Here is an 18,104-nt window from a genome sequence, read left to right as displayed (position 1 = left end):
GCTGCCCCAGCTCCCCACCCCCAGTGGCCTGCCCTCCAGCCCCGCAGGTGGGGAGGTTGGATACCTTTTGTGTCTTCATCCTCTATGGTGGTGTGGGTGCTGTCGGATGACTCCTGGGGAGACACGGGGAGGCAGCGGGTCAGGACGTGGCCTCTGCCCCCACGGGGCCCAGGCACCAACCCCAGAAACCCACAGGCAGCAACGGAACTTCACGCCAGACCCAGGGGTCACCCATTTCCAGGCTGGGCCACCTACGTCCCCCAACAGCTGAGGACCCCAACTGCCCCTTCTGCCAACGAGACACACCCAGTGGAAAGATTAGCGTGCTCAGAAGACACTCTTTAATAAGATAAAAACTGTTTTGGTTTTTTTTTTGAAATTCCAAAACTCCTGAGGAAGCAGGAAAGCATCCACAGACTGCCCACTTTGGCAGACAGTGCGGAAGCTTCCAGTAGGTCCTTGGGAAACTTCACCCGGCCCGGTCAGAGTGCAGCAGCATCATACCTCCTCCCCAGGCCTGGGCCATCCAGCCAGGCCTGGCTTTACCTCTCAGGTGGCCGGAATGGCAGAGAGGCAGCCCCAGCGCCTCCTCCCTCACCCCTGGATTGCTGCCCTTCTGATATAAAACCAGATGCCCTCCACCTGTGACCGAGTTCACAGAACGCTTGCTTGCTTCTCAGAAGGAACATCTTAACAGGGTCCTCAAGGAACCTCCCCCCTCCCAAGCAACCCTGTTACTAGACATCGCTCCGGGCCCTGGGCCAGAGATGGGGCATCTACAGGTTCTAAGATCAGGGCCCACATCACAGAATGTTGTCTCCAGGCCCCGTGCAGGGAAAGCAGGGCCCTCACCCCAGACACCGGGTCCCAGGAACACCTATCCCTGGCCTGAGTCACAGTGGACGCCCATGCTCTTTGTAGCGCCTCGAGGCTGCGTCAGCCCAGACGCAGTGGCCCACAGCACCCCTGTCCTGGTCCGCGGCCAGGATGTGTGGGGACCCTTTGAGGATCTCAGGCCCAGGTGGGAGTCTGGGTGGGGGTAAGGTAGTGAGGCCCTAGAAATGCAGCTGGGCTGCCCACCCAGCTCTCCCACCACCCCAGAAAGCCAGCCCCTTCCCTGGCCGCAGGGTGAAAATGCTGATGGGATGGGAGCTGATGCCAGAGCAGAGAGGAAGAGCAAGGGAGGGGTCAGCTCAGCGGGAAGCACTGGGCGCGGCAGACAGAGGTGAGCAACGGGTGAGGGCAGGAGGGTCTGTGCTGCCCCTCTCCTGGCCCCACACTGGGGCGCACGCAGGGCAGCCCCCATTGGCCCTTCTCCCCTGGAACACCCAGCCCTTGGCCGCACACCGCGAAGGACACCCAGGCTCTTTCTGGCACCCTGAGCCTCTGAAGTGGGCCCTGCCTTCGGCTGCTCCTGACCAGGCTGGGCCTGGCCACCCCCAGGGCAAGACGGAGAGGGTCTGAGAAGTGGACCCTGCTCAGGACGGGAGGAAGCCCAGGCTCCCGTGTCTGCCAGGGACTTGGTACAACTGTGCCTCCAAGGGTGGCACCTGGGGCTTTTCCCCAGAGGAGCAGCCCATGGACTTGGGGGCTCTGTCCTGCCTCGAGGGGGGCGGGTCACAGTACACCTGTCTGAGCACAAATGCTTCCCCAGGGTCAACATCCCAGACCTTCCCCAGGGCCGGGGGTCTGCCTCCCAGCTGAGCAGACGCCCCCGAGAGGGTGGCGAGGAACGCGCAGTACCTTGATCCCGTCCACTGGGTTATGAATGACGGTGGTTTGAGGCTCCTACAGAAGAAGGAAGCACAGAGGAAGGAAACAGCGCAGTGAGAGAGGAGGAGAGCAGAGGCCCCCGCAGGAGCCTGGCAGAGGAGAGGGGAGGGTGGCAGCGGAGCAGCATGGAGGCAGATGGCCAGCAGGCAGCGGAGCAGCTGGAGGGGGACCTGGGGTGATGTGGATGGAGCGAGCAGACCAGCCCGGGGCCCTCGAGGGCACCAGTGGCCGAAGGCCAACGGAGAGAGTGGGGCTGAGGGCACGTGTGAGAAGCCGCACGCTGGGGTCCCTGCCTTGGGTGCCCTGCCCTCTCCCTTTGCTGCCGGACCTCCTGCCCGGCATGGGCAGGGCACAGGTTTGAAGATGTCATGGGGTGGGGGTGGCACATGGGATGGACGGGTCCGAGACGGGGCTGGCTGCAAGGCCGGCGTGTGGGATGCTCCCCTCCTGGGCCAAGGCCACCCCCCACACCTGCACGCGCTCTGGATGTCTGTTTGGCAAATCTAGCCTCCCCAGGGGTAGTCCAGGGCTCATTCCCAGAAGCAGGGCCTGAGGCCCGTGGGGACACCAAGTGTACTTTCAGCAAACTCGGGACTTGTGGACCAGCAAACCGCAACCTCTTGGGATTGCCTGCTCTACATGAGACACCACAGACACACAGCAGCCTGGGCAGGAGGGCCATGCTACTGGCCACAGCCCTGCACCACCAGCTCTGTCCCCTGGACAGGACCCTCCAGATGAAAGCTGGAGCTGGTGGGGTCCCTGTGATGTCTACCCATCCCTCCCCATCAGGGGAACCCCTGAATCCTCCGGGCTGCCACAGGCCAGCACAGCCATAGAAGCGTGTCTCCCTGTACCCACCTTGGCCCTGTAGAACACGGCCTCTGATGGGGAACACCGTGGCTGCCACTGTCCTAGACCCGACAGCCACAGCTAGGCTGTCACCAGGGAAAGCCAAGGGGTCTCTGTCTCCCTCCAGATCACTGGGTGGGCTCTGTAGCTAAAGCCGGGCTCATCCATTCTCCCTAGGGAGAAACCAAAACCTGCCCCTCCCAGACAGTGCACCCCTGCAGCACCCAGGAGAGGGGCTGGCAGTCTGTCCCCACCCCCAGCCTGAACCACTCCCCCTGCAGAGCCAGCCCCGCTGAGTTCCCGGCCAGCCTCCTGAGAGCAGAGGAACCGAGGTTGGTGCCTAGACCCTGGGTCTCAGTCTCACCAGATCCCTGATGGTTCCCACTGCTGACCACAAGTCAGCAGGGGCCTGTCCACTGCACCCGAGATGGGGTCCCTGGCACTGAATGAACTGGGTCTTCCCTCACCCCCACTTCCCAGGGCAGAGGGGCTAGAAAGGCTAGGTGTTGTCTGTCAAGAGACAGGCTGGGAGCCAGACCCTGGCTTTACCCCAGGCCTCCTGACAGTGAGCACCACACAGCCGGGGTACAAGAGAGGATGGCCAGGAAGTGGGGGGCACAGGGGTTCAGTACCAAGGCAGCTGGAGGAAGCGTCCCCTTGGGGCTGGTGGCAGCTGCACTGTTTTTGGTGCTATTCGTCTGGGGCTGCAGAGAGAGGGAAAGAGGCCATTAAGGAGAGAATGAGGGCTCATACCCCTTCCTCGAGACGGGGGAGGCCCAGAGGAGCTTTGAGGACTGGGCCACGCTGCAGGCTGGGGCAGGGGGCCAACCACTGCCCCCTGGGCCGAGCCAGTGCCTCACCTTAACTCCATCTGCTTTCTTGTTAAGTAAACTCTTGGCTGCTGCATTGGAGAAAACAGACATGGTAAGTGAGGGGCCTGCCTCCCACTGCAGCCCAACCCCTTGGCGTGACGCAACCCTGGGTGCCTGCAAGGAGCCCAGGTCCCCAAGATCGAGTGAGCGGGCCACCCCAGGTCCCAAGGCAGGGTGACTTCTGCCACTGGGGCCCGCTGAGGACAAAGCAGGTCTGTGCCCAGTGCTGAGCAGGGCCACCCTGCGGGCAGCCTGGCCAGGGCTGCCTGAGGACCCTTGTCCCCAGAACAGGGGCTTCCCCCAGCCCTTCCCCATGACCTTGGAGGACACCAAGACTTCTCCTCCCACCTGAGACCACAGCTTCCAGGCGGGCAGCGCGTGGGATCCCCCAAAAGGAGGGCAGGGCACTGCCCTCACCCCAGATGAGAACACAGGACAGGGCAACAGGCTGGGGTGGTGGGCACCTCCCGCTGATTCTCCACGTTCTCCAGCAGGGGTAAGCGGGCTGCAGCTGGCCACCCACACAGGGAGGGACTTGTCCAAGCCCAGGTGCCTGCCTGCTCTCAGCCTCCCAGACCCCCCTCCCTGGGCAGACAGCACTTGGAGCTCTGCCCCCACGGCCAGGCCCCAGGCCATGCCTCTCGGTTCAGAGCACGCACACACAGGGCAGCCACGCTCTCACTCCTAGCCACCCCCTAGCAGCCCCGGCCTTGGGCCACTTCTTGGCCTTGCTCTGGCAGTGCTGACAGGGCCAACACGGGCCTCTGTGCCCAGCCACCAAGGACCTTGAGCTCTGAGTCAAGGCAAGAGGAGGGCACGCCTAGGGGAGGGTCCAAAAGGCCACCTGCACCCCAGGGTCCCACCACCTCTCAGAAGCATGGCAGACGGCCCATCTCACCCCAACCTTCCACCCCACTGAAGAGGCCAGGATGGCCCGCTCGGCGACTCCGCCTCTCTGCACCCGCTTGAGAGGGGTGACCTGCCGCACCCCAACAGGCCCTCAGCCTCCAGGGCCTGCCCCCTCCACAGAGGTTAGTTTTTATTACAGAACTTAAAAAAAAGAAGAAGAAGAAGTCAGCTTACCTTATGGAAAAGGAAAGGTGAGGAGGGGAACAGAGGGAATGAGGAGGGAAGGGGGAGAGAGAGAAAACAAAATTTGTGGAGGTTCAGGCAGGGAGCGCAAGCCTGCAGCCCGGGGTTCAGCGGCTCCTGCCTCGCCCGCCCTGCCCACGCTCACGCCAAGCGGTGCCCCAGGACGGCCGGTGCAGGTTAGAGAAGCAGCCCGGGTCAGACGTCGGCGGCAGGGTCCCTCGCCCCGGAACAAGGTGGCACAGCCCCCATGGCCGGCTCCGAAAGCTCTGGCTGATCAGCCCTGAAGTGGGGGCTGCCTGCTTAGAGGGACCGGGGAGCCCCAACAGGTCTGCGGGGGGGGCACTTCGCTGCTGGGGACATCCCCGGAGACTACTGACTCCGAACAGCACATCAGAAAGACAGGCACTCAGACCCAGAGGGATGCAGCAGTTATTAAAATGGGCCTGCTCCCCACCAGCAACATCTGCATCACATAGCCTGGGCCGGCCCCAGACCTCCTGGGTGGGCTCAGTTTAATTGTTCATTTGCTCTTGGGGATCCTGATGCTGTTTCAGTTTGAGAACCACTGATCAAGGTCCCCAGTAGGGTGGCCAGGCCAGTCGCTGGCTGCTGGGCCCCCTCCTGCTGATGGCCTTTTCCTGTCCAGGTGGCCATCGCTGCCCTCTGGGTTTTATATGGGGACACCAATGACTGTCCCCAGCCAGAGGGCCCTGTGGGGTCATCAGAGAACCGCTACACTGGGTGCAGCTTCAGTCCCCAGGCTTCCTCGCCAATAGCCCCCCAGTACCCTCGTTTTCCTCCTGGGCAAAATTTAATGAAAAGCCAGACTCCTGGCCCCGCCTCTTATCTAGCGGGCCTCACCCCATGAGAAGCACCACAGGATCCCAGTGAGTGAAGGGACCCCAGGCCTTTTCTTGTCCCTTCCAGACTGGCCGCTCTGCAGTTCATCCTCCCAAGGGAGAGGCCTCACTTGGTGAGGCTGGTCTCAGGACCACACCCTGATGCCGGGGCAGCCATGCCCTGCAGGCCTCTGGGGCCACGTCTCACTTCCACTGGGGGAACGCTGGAAAACCTCCCCTGGTGGCACCCACGTCTGCATCCCTGTAACTCACCACGGAGGCACTGCCCAGCCCATCAGATGTGGGAACTCCTGAGCCTCCAGGGCCAACAGCCTGACTCCTGAGCAGCAGGCCACCCCTGCTGACCTCAGCTCTCTGCTCCCTTCCCCACCTCCAGTGTTCAGGGAGGGCGCCACAACCCCTGAAGTGGGAGTCACGCTGTGGTCGCAGAGTCCAGGGACCCTGTCTGTGCTGGCCAACCAGCTGGCCGGACAGGCCTGGAGAAAAGTGGTGTCCACCCCATCTTGAAGGCACTTGTCATGAGAGCCGAGCAGGTGAGCAAACTGACCCCCAGCCCCCAACTTAAGGTGGGCAGTCTGGCGAGAGTCACCTCCCAGTACCACACAGCAGTGATCAGCGGTGCTCCCAGCCAGCTCTTCAAAACCAGCGCAGGCCAGTGCCAGTCTGAGAAGTCCAGCCGGGGCCAGCTCAGGGCCCTGGTGGAGGTAGAGTCAGCTGTGCCTTGAGCTTCCCCTCGGGCAGGAAAGGGGGCCTGTGGGTCAGAGCCTGGGTGGAGGCAGATGGAGACCCCGAGACAGCCCTGGGTCTTAGGAGGGTCCCCTTCGGTCCCTGATTCTGCCAGAACCCACATTCCAGACCATGCTATTCAAGACAGTACCAGTTCCGCTCCCTAAAAGCCATCCCTCTGGGGACACAGACCACACCATGGCCCAGGCTCTGGGAAGCCTGCAGCAGACACCTGTTCTTTGAACTGACTCCCACATGCTCCTCACTGGGAATCCCCAGACCTCCGTGTCTGGACACACAGCTGCCCCCATCCTGACCACAGCTCCTGTCTGCCACGTTTCCTAGAAATTCACATCTCTGACTGAGATTAACCAAGATCCTGTTGACTCCCATCTATACTATCAGTTGAAGGCATAGGGAGTTTCTTTGTGTCTTCTCAAGTCAAATTCATTACTATGCGGCAGAAACTGAGGTGAACCAACTAGGCACCCTAGGCACCCTAGACCCCCGGGGAGACAAACAGCCCTCTGCCCTACCCCACCCCGGGTCCTCAGGGTCACGCCGTCACTGCACCCCAGCAGTTTGCCTGAGTTTCCTCTCGGTGAAGGCCAAGTGGGACCAACCAGGATGCTTTGATGAACTGCAAGAGATCTACAGACACCCAGTCTTCCGCTGGCCGAGCACTCTATGTCACCCTGGAGGCCATCATCCACAGAGAAGCAACGTCCCTGGGACTGAGCCCCCTCACCCGTCATGTCTGCTGGGTCCAGCACATTGGCTGAGGTAGGCTGCCCTAGGGGGGGTGTGAGGGCTCAGCCCACAGGGCCCAGCCATTACCTCGTCCCCTAGCTCGTCACTCACGGACAGCCATGCTGGGCTCCGTCCACATGCATGGACCACCCCAGGACACAGTGGCCCTGGGCGCCCAGGGCGGAGCCACACATGCTCGCGGCCTCATGCACCGACGCCCCACATCCACTTGCAGGCAGCGGGCAGTGCAGGCGGGAGCCCCAGGCAGAGAGTGGCTCAGAGGCGCCTGCCTCGCTCACCGCCCTCGGCCTTCACCAGGAGCCCCTAGTCTCACCGTTCCCTGCTTCACCCCTCCCTCCCGCCAGGTGCTCCAGAAAGGCCCAGAAAATGAAGCTAACTCAGGATAGCCCCCGAAAGGCCGGCCCGCTGGGCCTGTCCACTGGGCTCACAGGAGGAGCGTGGACCCTCCTACCCAGGACGGCCCTGCCCTGAGCAACCCAGAAGGCAACACTCAGGGTCCTCTGGGTGGGCAGGCTGGCCTGCGCATCCTGCAGGGTCGGGAGAAAGAGCCAGGCTGGACATGTAGGGAAGAAAGGGCCTAGGCCTGGGAGCGGCTGGGCGTCTGCCCTGTCCCCGCGGACACTTGAGGCAGGGGCAGGAAAAGAGGGCTTCTTCTAGCCACACAACCGCATCTGGGGAGCACCTGGTTGGCCCTCAGCTGCAGCTCCACCCACCTAAGCTCGTGCCACCCTCAGCTTGGGTTGGGGCTGTGGGCCCTCTAGGAGGTCTTGGGGGTCTAGCCTCATGGGGTCTAGCTTCATGGAGTCTAGCCTCATGGGGTCTGGCCAAGGTCACAGTCAGGTGACTCCCTGGGGGGTCTGCCCTTCACAGACAGGGGCAGCAGATGGGCGGACTCTGCCTCTCCCCTCATGGGCTGGCGAAGAGGTGAGGGGCCTCATAGAAGGAAACCAAGAGGAGGCCTTCAAAGTCATTCTCTGGGAGGCTGAGGGCCACGTCTTGGGGCTCACAGGGCAGACATACATGTTTGAGACTCAGTACGGACCGCTGGCCTCATACGGAGTATGAGTGGCCGGGAGTACGGTGCACGTCCCTGAGGGCAGGTAGGGGCCAAGTCTGGGGTGGATGGGGTGGCGAGTGGGCTCTCATGGGGCAGGGTATCTGCCCACGCCCTTCTCCCCAGGGTTCCCATTCGGGATTCAAACCCCCCAGCAGCAGCCCCAGAAAAGAGGTTTCCTGTCTTTCTAAATAGGCTCTTGATGGACAAGTGGGGAGTGAGCCTCAGAGAGAAAAGCACTCAGACCAGAAGTGGAGTGGGGGTCTCCTGACCCCCAGACTCAGGAATCGGGACCGGGGAATTCAGTCAAATGCACGCACGGTGACATGGCTCATGGTTGGCCCCTCCTATAACAGGTGAGGCTGCTGGGACATGGGTGCTGGCTCCCTGCCCAGGGTGGGGGCTCTGTGGGCATGTCCACGGCGGGAGCAGGGGCTCCCGGGGCCTCTGGGGTGGCTCTCAAGGCCCTGCTGGCGGCTGCGTGCAGCGAGGGGAGCTGCATGCCGACAGGCGGGACGTCTACCTTGTTCCACCAGCCCCATGGTGGTGCCGGAGGCCGCGGTGGACATTGTGGCCGGAGCGGTGGTCTGTCTGCCCACTGTTAGCACCGGGTTAGAGACGAGGGGAGGGCGGACACAGACGAGGGGTGGGCGAGGTGAGGGAAGAGAAGAGACAAAGGAAGCAGAAGAAGATTAGAGTCAAAGTTTAGGTGACGGATGGTTCCAGAACCCCTTTCACAGGAGCGTGAAAACAAGATGGAGACCGATTGACATTGGGAAAAGCATTTGCCTCCTTTCTCCTTGGAAAACCCCAGCGGGGCCTTCCGGGTGCCCGGCCGGGCGTGCGACAGGACACGTCCTATTAGTATTGGTGTGACAGCATGCCCCCCGGCCCGGCAGCACAGTATCACAGCAAGGTAACAGGATGGGGCGGGTGCTGATGCAAACGGACAACGAGGACGACCACAGACGCTCCCGCGCCAGCATCGCGGGCCACAGACAAGCTACAGGAGAGCGAGGAGGCGGCAGCCCCGCCTGGGGGACGCTGTCCCCGCTAGGCCTGCCCTGTCCCGAGGCCGCAGGGTCGCCGATAGACCCTCGGAGCGGCCGCACGCCCCCAGCCCTGCCCTCCCTTCGTGCCCAAGTGGGCGGCCGCCAGCCAGCATGTCCGGAGCCTCCTCTCGCCTTCCCTCTCCCAACACAGAACGGGTGCTCAGAGGATTCAGGACAACAGCGAGGCCACAGAGGTGCCGACCAACGCCGGACAGACACATGGAGCTGCGGCCTGGCAGGCAGGCAGCTCAAACACAGACCCAACACGCAGGGACGGGCCCGAGCCCAGGCCTCCTCTGAGGCCCAAGGGTCTCAGAGGGAGGAAGGCCAGGCCAGGCCGGCAGCAGAGGACGGGACTGTGGGGGTGAAGACGGGGCAGGCAGCTGGTGGCGGGTCACTCCACAGGCTTCCCGCCGCAGGCCTGCTGCTCCTGGAGATGGCTGTTCTCACCTGAGAAATTCCGTGTGGCCAGCATGGTGGTGAGGATCGCACCCTGGAGAGAGACACACAGCTGAGGCCAGGCAGAGGCCCCTACTCCCACAACCCCCGGACCTGGGGTCAAGGGCTCTTAGAGAGGCAAGAGTTCTAACACACCCACCAGCTGCAAGAGACAAGTCACCTCATGCAGAATTAACAGTGACCTGTCCTGGGCCCTAAACTATCCACCAAACCAAGCTTCTAAAGTGCTTCAAGACCCCTGGGAGAACTGAGGCTGGGGGTCTGCCTCTCCCCACAGCCCTTCCTCTCCCTGAGAGGTGCGTGCATAGCAGCCACAGGCCTGGTCAGGCCTGAACACTCGCCCTCAGCACAGAGCAGCCTATAGGCAGGACGGGCCTGGTGCCCAATGGTCTCCTTGCCCGGGGCCCCCTCCCTCCTGCCCCTCTGAGCAGCAGAGCTTGGCTGCTCTCTTGACCAGAAGTGCCCCAGGTCAGAAGCTTCTCATCTCACTCCCACCCAGACAGCATGACCGACCACAGGGCATGCCTCCCAGCCCCCTGCCACAAGGGAGCCCTAGGAACACCTCACGAGCAGCGTGGGAGACTGAGGAGGGGCCAGCCGACATCTGGGGGCCAGGCCCACGTCTGGGCACCTTGGGTGTCATTGCCATGGGAGGGACCGAGTCCACTGACACATCTGGTCTGGGATAACACCAATGAGCAGCCTGTCCTGGGGCGCTAGGACCGCTGCCAGGCCTGCTGGGATCCCTCTAGCCACCCCTGATGCGGGGCCCTCAGCGCCTCCAGGTAGGTGAGCACGTAAGCATGGCAGGGCACCCTGGCCACACACTGGGGTCAGCGTCTCACCTTGAGCTTCCTCCGAGCATTGAATTTTTTCAGGCACTCCACGGTCTCCTGCCTGTGCATCATGGAGGCCACAGTGGAGCGTTGCTGTGGGGAGGGAACGAGGGAGGGTGTTATTGCAAGGAGCCCTGAGGGGCATCAGCTTTGTCCCCAAGGGGGGGCTCCAAAAAGGGGGGGGTCAGGGAGAGGCTCAGGGCAGCAGCACCCCTGGGGCTCCTGTGCCAAGAGCTGCCAGCTACCCACTGCAGCCGGAGGCGACCTGTCCCCACTGCCTGCTTAATCTCCCAGTCCATCACCTCCTATGGCCGTCCACTCCACCCATTCCCCCCACCACCTGGCCCTCACCCTCCTTGCCGCTCCATCCCCTCACTCGCTGGACTGCGCCTCCTCTTGTCATGGAGCTCCAGTCCTCCCAGGGACCGAAGCCTTTAAATCACCAGCAAGTCCCAAGCCACACAGCCCTCAGGAGACCACGGCACCAACCCACTGGATTCAAGGAGAGGGCCCAAGGTCAACATGCTAGGGGCTGGTGCGACTTACGCAGACCCATGGGTGCTTCAGCGCCTCGTGTGCCGTGATGCGCTTGGCGGGGTTGATGGTCAACATCTGGTTGATGAGGTTTTTGGCTTCGGGAGTGACCGTGTCCCACTCAGGGGATGGGAACTAGAAAGGAAAACCAGGCACAGGGGATCCTGAAGCCCCCTCCCCAGACAGGAGACAGAATTCTCCAAAGGGCCTCAACTGAAAACAGGGGTGCCACCCCACACCCTGCCTCTGCCAGCCTGCCTTCCCCAAATGGGGAGGGACTGGGGGTCCTGGCACTCACGTCGTAGGCCCCGGCCTTGATCTGCTGGTACAGCTTGTGCTGGTCCTCGTCCCAGAAGGGTGGGTAGCCCACGAGCAGGATGTACAGGATCACCCCTGGGGAGAGCCAAGAGACCGGGGCCTCATGCTGCCGCCCTCACTGCCCACGCCCAGCAGCCCAGCGGAGCCCACCAGTGCAGCCACACACCAGTCACGTGCTGCCACGGGGTGTCTGGCGTGTGATCCCAGGATGGGAGTCAGATGCCCAGCCCTGGTACTTAACAGCTATAGGACCCTCAGCTAGTTTCTCAGCATTGGCTAGGGCGGGGGTCACTGCCCAAAGCCAGCAAGTCCCATGAGGACACTGGGGTCCTCAAGCACCCACTCCTCTCCACCCTCACAGCCAGCGTCAGTGTTCCTCTTTGGAGACCCTCATGTTTGCAGAATGGCATAAACAGCTCCTCTGCCCCCCCGCCCTACTACACAGGGGAGGCCCAACAACAGCCCCCTCCACTGCACTTACTGTGGGTCTCACCCCTGGCAAGGAGGCATCCCTGCCAGGGTAGTCCGCACAGCCCCCGCCCCTCCAGTATCCATCCACCATCTGGGCACTTGCTGCCCCTTCTCCAGACTGCTCTGCCCAGCGTAGGGCGGACAATGGGGTGATGGGCTTCTCGGCAACAGCCAGGGTTGTGTTAGTAATTCCGGTCTGGGTGGGGAGGGTGCTCCCAATTGGGGGCAGCCAGGTGTGGGTCTGGTGCAGCGCTTGTGGGTGCAGCCCCACCTCGCCCAGCACACCAGCCTCACCGCACGCCCAGATGTCCACCGGCTTGCCGTACGCCTCCTTGCGCAGGACCTCGGGAGACAGGTAGCCCGGCGTGCCAGCGAATCCTAGCACGAGGGGAAAGGGTGGTATGAAGAACCACAGGGGCGGCCAACACCCCCGCCCTGTCCCCTGGCCAGCTGGCTGGCCGGGTACTCACCAAACCACGCCTGCTGGTCCCCCTGCACCTCAATGGCCAGGCCGAAGTCCGCCAGCTTCACCGCAGCCCCTTTGCACTTGCTGGCCAGGAGCAGGTTCTCGGGCTGTGGGGAAGGTGAGCAGCCCGAGGGTGTGGGGTTTACACCCAGGGGTGTCACCAGAGAGAGGGGTACAGAACACTCCTTGGCAGACGGGTGCACAGGTCCCCTGACCACATGGTGTCCCCCCGGCATGGCTGACACCTTTGGCTTGAGTGCACCCCTGAGCCTGCACCCCACAGTCTGTCTGTCCCCCACTCGCCAGGGGCAGGGACATGAGCCCTAGAGCTGAGGGAAGCTGGTTCTCAAAGTGCAAGCTTGTGAACTCGGGGCGCTGGGACCAAAACAGCACACCCTGGAGGCCCCAGCAGGCCATGCAGGGCCCAGACCCCCACTGTAGGGGGGCTTCCCTCCCCCGACCAAGGCTGGCTGCACAGTGAGAGCGGCTGCTGGAAGGTTCAGGCACTTCCTGCAGAATGGAGACTCTCAAAGGGCAAGGAAGAACAACCAAGGGCCCCCGTGGCCTGAGCAGTGTAGGACATCCAAGCCCCACCAGCCCTGGCTGGCTGCCCACAGGAGGGGAGGGTCGTGTGCTGACCTCCTGGCCTCGGGGAGCAGCGCCCTTGCTCATGCCAGAAGAAAGGGTATTCATCCCTGTCCCACTGGGGTGCCAAGGAGCTGCTGCCCTGTGACCAGGAACACTTGCCTCTGAAGGCCCAAGACGTTCCCTGCACACTGTGTCCTGCATGCTAGGTTCCTCCATCCCAGACTGTCCCACCGGCCTCGCCAGCTCCCAAAGGGCAGCGCTCAGAGCTCAAAGCCGCTGGACTTCCTCATCTCTGGTTGCCCGGGGCTCTCCAGGCCCTCAGCCCCCTCAGCAGGCCACCCTCCCGACAGGAAGGTCTGCTGACACCATACTGCCCACCCTAGTGCCACCAAGAAAGACAAATGCCACCAACTGAACTGAGTTAACCCTGCTTAGACACCAGGGGTGTAAGGACAAATCGTGTGGCACAGATGAAGCATGCCTGCCCATGAGGGAGAAACCAGAGCTTGTCCAGGCCCCATACAGCTGGTGGACAAGGCTCCATCACTCCAGGTGACACGTGCTGGGGATACTCAGCCCTGTCTGCCCAGCAAGGCCGGGAGGCCCCGAACACCTTGATTTTGCCATTGTGAGTGGGGCAGGGGGACCCCTACCTCCCCACAAACCCCACACCAAGAAGTCTGAAATAGATGCAACATTGCAAATCAACTACACTTCAAGTTTTAAAAAATTGTTTTTTTAAAAAAAAGAAGTCTGAAATACTATGGGTCAGGGGCTGCAGCTTGGGGCTTGACCCAGCTTCTACAGATCAGATTTCCCCCACCCCAAGGAAATAAACCAGCATTCTTCAGCTTTCCAGGTGGCGCTAGTGATAAAGAACCCGCCTACCAGTGAAGGAGACATAAGAAACATGGGTTCAATCCCTGGGTCGGGAAGGGAGGACAAAATGGCAATCCACTCCAGTATTCTTGCCTGCAGAATCCCATGGACAGGGGAGTCTGGTGGGCTACAGTCCATGGGGTCACTCAGAGTTGGACACAACTGAAGTGACTTAGAATGCCTCTCTGGGAAGAAGGAGCTAAGAGAACCTGGTCCCTGGGAAGAGCTGGGCAAGAAGGCTCCTCCCTGGAGGAGAGGGGGGGGGTACCCAGCCTGGTTGCACAGGGATGTCCCTGCCCGCAGGCTCCACTTTGGCACCCTCACGGCCGCCAAGATGGCACCAAGCCCCTCTGCTCTCTCCAGCCTCCACACCTTGTCTGAGAGGAAACCCACCACAGTACTGCTTCTGGAGGTCTGTCTCAGCCAAGATGACAGAGGCCTCTCTAGAGGAGGAGGGACAGCCTGCTCCCCCCACCACCTGGTGGGAGACAGGAGACCAACTTGTCCTAACCCCTTTTTCTTTCTCTCAGCAAGGATTCTGTGTGCCCTCAGGTCACACCTGGGCTGGGGAGAGCATCCATCTGCACTTCGGAGCTTTGGGCTCCAGGTTTGTTATGGATCATGAGGTCCAGGATGAAGGAGGGATGCGTGTCCTCTTCCCTGCAGCCCCTCCTCCCAGAGGCCCCTGAGTGAGGCCCATGCAGACAAGACAGGGACAGAGGGGCACCCACAGGACAGGCAGTCAAGGCGGGAGCCTGGGCAGACCCATGAGAGGACAGGGGACCACACAGCACACGCGGAGTGGGGGCGGGGACACATGAAGGCACAGGGAGGGTCCCCGGCCTGCCCCTGGTGGGACATCCCCCCAAGAGCAGCTCTATAACATCAGCTCACACACCCACACACACACCTCTGGGTAGCCCCAGAAAGATGTGACTCCATCCAGCCCTAGCACCCACGAGCAGGCTGGTCTCAAACACCACCAGCAGGGATGTAGGCCCAGGGGTCCCCCCAGCCCCTGCAAAACCACCGAGAAGAGAACCTGACCCAAACTCAGACTTGGAGAAAGCTGAAGTCAAAGAAAGGAGGGGAGATTGAGAGGAGGAGGAAGGGGGAGGCGGAAGGGCAGGAAGGAGGAAGGGGCAGGTGGGAAGGCTGCAGCTCCTCCTGAGGGCCCCTCCCGCCACACAGGGGCCTGTGGGTGACAATCCTTGTTTTAAATGATTTGCACTTTGCCCAGAGCTGAGCCAAGGACCACAGAGACGAGTAGAAAGGACTGGACGTTTGAAGAGACCAAACTGGCCCCTCACCCCCTGCTCCCAAGGCATCAGCCCCACCTGCATGTACATTGTCTGTGTCCCTCCTGCCAGGTCCGAATCTCAACCAGAGCCCAGAAAGCGAGACCCCACGTGGACGTGTGCTACTAGGCTGATTCTTGACAACTGTCCCCTCTCAGCCCTGAAGCTTAGAGGCATGCATGCACACACACAAACACACATGCACACACAAACACACAGTCTCACACACATGCACAAACGCACACGCATATGCACACCTGCCCACACATAACACACGTGTCCATGTGTCTGTGCGCACAGACCCACATTCTCACAAGCATGCACCTTCAAACACAAACACATGCACACACATACTCTTACATGTGCCAATGAGCATGCACACACGTGCACACACATTCTCATAGGCACACACCTTCATGCAAAAATACGGGAACACACATACGCAAACATCCCCCAAACACACGTGTCTGCTGGTGCACTTCCCTACCCCCGAGCCTTCCCTTAAACATGACATGCAGTTACAGATGACAGACACCTGGCACAGAGTTGGGGGGGCACTCACCTTGAGGTCCCTGTGGACGACCCCCATTTGGTGGCAGTGGAGAACCGCCTCCAGGATCTGCTGGATGCAGTGACTGTAGCAAAGAGCAGGCGCATTAGTGCGGGTGGCCCCTGAGGAGTGGGCAGGGTGCAGGAGAAGGGTGCTGTGTGGGAGTGGTGGGGTCTCCAGCCCAGTGGGGGCCCGGGGGAAGCAGGGAATCAAGGTGCTGCCTGCCACATGGGAGACGAGACGCTGGCCAGGAGGGGGCCTCTGGGGCTCCCTCTTCACCCCCAAAGGTCAACACAAGGCACGCCCTCCCCTCTAACCAGGCCCACAGAGGAAAGATGCCTGATGCCAGCGCACTCCACCCCAGGCTCATCCTGGCCATGCCTGGCCCTGAGCTGGGTGCCCTTGGGGAGGGAGGCCAGGGCTGAATCTATACCCCGCAAGGCAGTCTGGAGACCCAGACAATGGGAGGAGAGGGTAGAGGTGAAAGGGCAAGGCAGAGAGGGCAGGCCAGTGCCACAGTGCGGGGGTGATGCCCCGGGCACCAGTGCCCCTCTCTCTTCTGAGGCTGTGCTAACACTGCAGTCACCAGCACACATGTGTGAAAGCGGGTGTCATTTCATTAAAATAAACTTCACGTCCACGCTGGCTGCTGGCTGCCATGCTAGACAGCTCAGCTCCATAGCGGCACTGGGGTCGTTGGGGGCAGCCTGGCACTATCCAGGGCCCCGAGCCAGGGGCTTCCTTCCAGATTAGGGAGAAGTCCTAAGCCTTCTGGGGCATCACTGGTTGGAGAGAAAGGTCCAGGCTCTCCCCAGGCACCTCCCACACCTGGGCTTTGCAATGGCCCTAGACATCAGACCCAGGTGCCTCTAGACCTGGATGCCCGCAGCCCCAGTGACCTCCACCTGCCTCCTCCAGGTGGTTGGGAAGTCTCCAGCTGCCCCCAGAGCCAGGTACAGACCCCTGGGGTTCCACAGCGCCCCTGGAGCATTACCAGCCACCAGAGACAGGCGTGCCACAGGCTGCCATAGCCCATCCCTGGGGTCTTGGCCCCGGCCCCTCTGGTGGGGGCAAGGGAGGCACAGGCAGGACTACTCCTGCCGCAGCTAGACTGGGGAGGTGACTGAAGGTCAGCTGGAGGGATGGACTTTGTTTTCCTAACAGCAAACTCAGAGAAGGGACAAGAAACCAGCCCCTGTTCTCAAATAGCTCTGACCGCGCCTGCTAGAAAAGTAACCTGAGTGTCCACCCTGAAGAAACCGAGACCTGAGTCCTAGTGATGATGGATTCCTGAGGTTTATGGGGTCAGAAGAAGCCAGGCCCAAACCTGTGGGTAACAGTCCCCTTAGATGCCTCGAAGGGCTGGAAACCCTGCCCCCGCCCTAAGCCCTGAGCTCTCCTGTCCCACCTGCTCCCAGGGCCTCCCTCCCTGCTCCTGTCCCTCCCACCACGTTCTCATCTGCCAACCTTGGTCTTTTGTGGTTCTCATCCTCATCCCTGTATCCCCAGCTCCACATCCAGCCACTACCAGCCCTCCCGTGACTGTAGACACGGGCTCAGCCCCTCCACGCTGCCCCATCAGGGCAAGTTCATCTAGGGGCCTCTTTCCTCGTGGGCGGAGCTCAGCCATGAGGTCTGGGGAGCTCCGCTGAGGTCAGGACAGGCCACTGGGTGGAGGCAGAGGCCAGAGGAAGTCCCAGTGCTTGCAGTTGAGGCCACTGAGCAGGGGCCCGGGCAGGGGGCGCTGGCTTTCCCAGTTCCTGGGAATCTGAGCCCCAGGGAGCTGTGCTAGGGCATCACTGCATCCTCCTGGAGCTCAGCCCTGAGTCCCTGGACCACCTGCTCACTGCAGCACCTCACCCCACCCAGGGGTTCAGGGTCTCTCAGGTCGACCAGCCCCTGCTTGTGCTGCTGTGGCCAGACCCTGGTTCTGCCCCTGGGGGTTTCCACCTGAGCTGTGTTCCCTGCAATCCATGCTGTAACCCACACCATCAGCAGTCCTCACAGCACAGGCTGGAGTCCCCTGGGCCACTGGCCACTCCCCGAAAGCCCTGGAATGACCTGGCTCCAACCTCAGGCCTGCTGAGACCCCTGCAAGTCCTGATGTTAGCTTTGGGTCAATTCCATCTTCTTTCTTCACCCTCGTGACCCTGCCTCCGCTCTCAACCTAAGGATGCTCTCTAGACCTTCCTCCGTTGTGGAGCGAGCTCGAGGCTCCCACGTCATTCCCCCTGCAGGCACGTGGCAGCCCTGCACTCTGGGTGGCGTGCATCTCTGCACTGGACTGTGGCCTCCGTGACCGCAAAGACATGTTAGTTCTCTCCTTTCATTGTGCCCTTGGCCTTGCAGGAAGGTTTCTTGGACCCGGGAGGCACCTGCTGCAGCACCAACTGATACATCAGCTCAGATGTCGGTGAGGGGTGCCCTCTGTCCTTCTCCGCATCCCCTCCTGAGGATTCAGGGCTCCAATCTCGTGCCAGGATGGGGTGACTACACCTGCTGAGCCAGCATCAGACTGCATCTCTCCTCGGGCATCCCAGGACTCAGCCCGGCCACTGAAATCAAGCCCTACAGCTCTGACACAGCCCTGTCCGCCCACCCCGTGAGCCCCGCCCCAGAGAAGACTGTGCAGGGTATGCCCCTTCTCACAGCC

General features: G+C 61.7%; 1 protein-coding gene across 6 annotated transcripts in view; it reads right to left on the bottom strand.

The window, feature by feature from the left end:
- The window catches only part of CAMK2B (calcium/calmodulin dependent protein kinase II beta), a 94,366-nt gene that overhangs the window by 10,532 nt on the left and 65,730 nt on the right, over positions 1 to 18,104 (bottom strand). The window contains exons 6-17 of one of the 6 annotated variants that reach the window (XM_055421103.2): positions 15,464 to 15,536; positions 12,141 to 12,243; positions 11,965 to 12,048; positions 11,180 to 11,274; positions 10,894 to 11,016; positions 10,357 to 10,440; positions 9,503 to 9,545; positions 8,524 to 8,598; positions 3,486 to 3,523; positions 3,258 to 3,329; positions 1,744 to 1,788; positions 65 to 113 (exon numbers count right to left, since the gene is read on the bottom strand). In XM_055421103.2, the coding sequence (XP_055277078.1) occupies positions 65 to 113; positions 1,744 to 1,788; positions 3,258 to 3,329; positions 3,486 to 3,523; positions 8,524 to 8,598; positions 9,503 to 9,545; positions 10,357 to 10,440; positions 10,894 to 11,016; positions 11,180 to 11,274; positions 11,965 to 12,048; positions 12,141 to 12,243; positions 15,464 to 15,536 (884 nt within the window). Of the gene's footprint in view, positions 1 to 64; positions 114 to 1,743; positions 1,789 to 3,257; positions 3,330 to 3,485; positions 3,527 to 8,523; positions 8,599 to 9,502; positions 9,546 to 10,356; positions 10,441 to 10,893; positions 11,017 to 11,179; positions 11,275 to 11,964; positions 12,049 to 12,140; positions 12,244 to 15,463; positions 15,537 to 18,104 lie in introns of all 6 variants that reach the window. The other 5 variants (XM_055421105.2, XM_055421104.2, XM_055421106.2 and 2 more) reach the window with 5 other exon arrangements.

The sequence above is a fragment of the Moschus berezovskii genome, chromosome 3 (assembly GCF_049115385.1).
Source record: "Moschus berezovskii isolate FMDL1 chromosome 3, NW_MosBer_1.0, whole genome shotgun sequence".
Classification (NCBI taxonomy): Eukaryota; Metazoa; Chordata; class Mammalia; order Artiodactyla; family Moschidae; genus Moschus; species Moschus berezovskii.
Note: the sequence above shows the minus strand (reverse complement) of the source record. Positions and strands in the feature narration are given on the sequence as shown.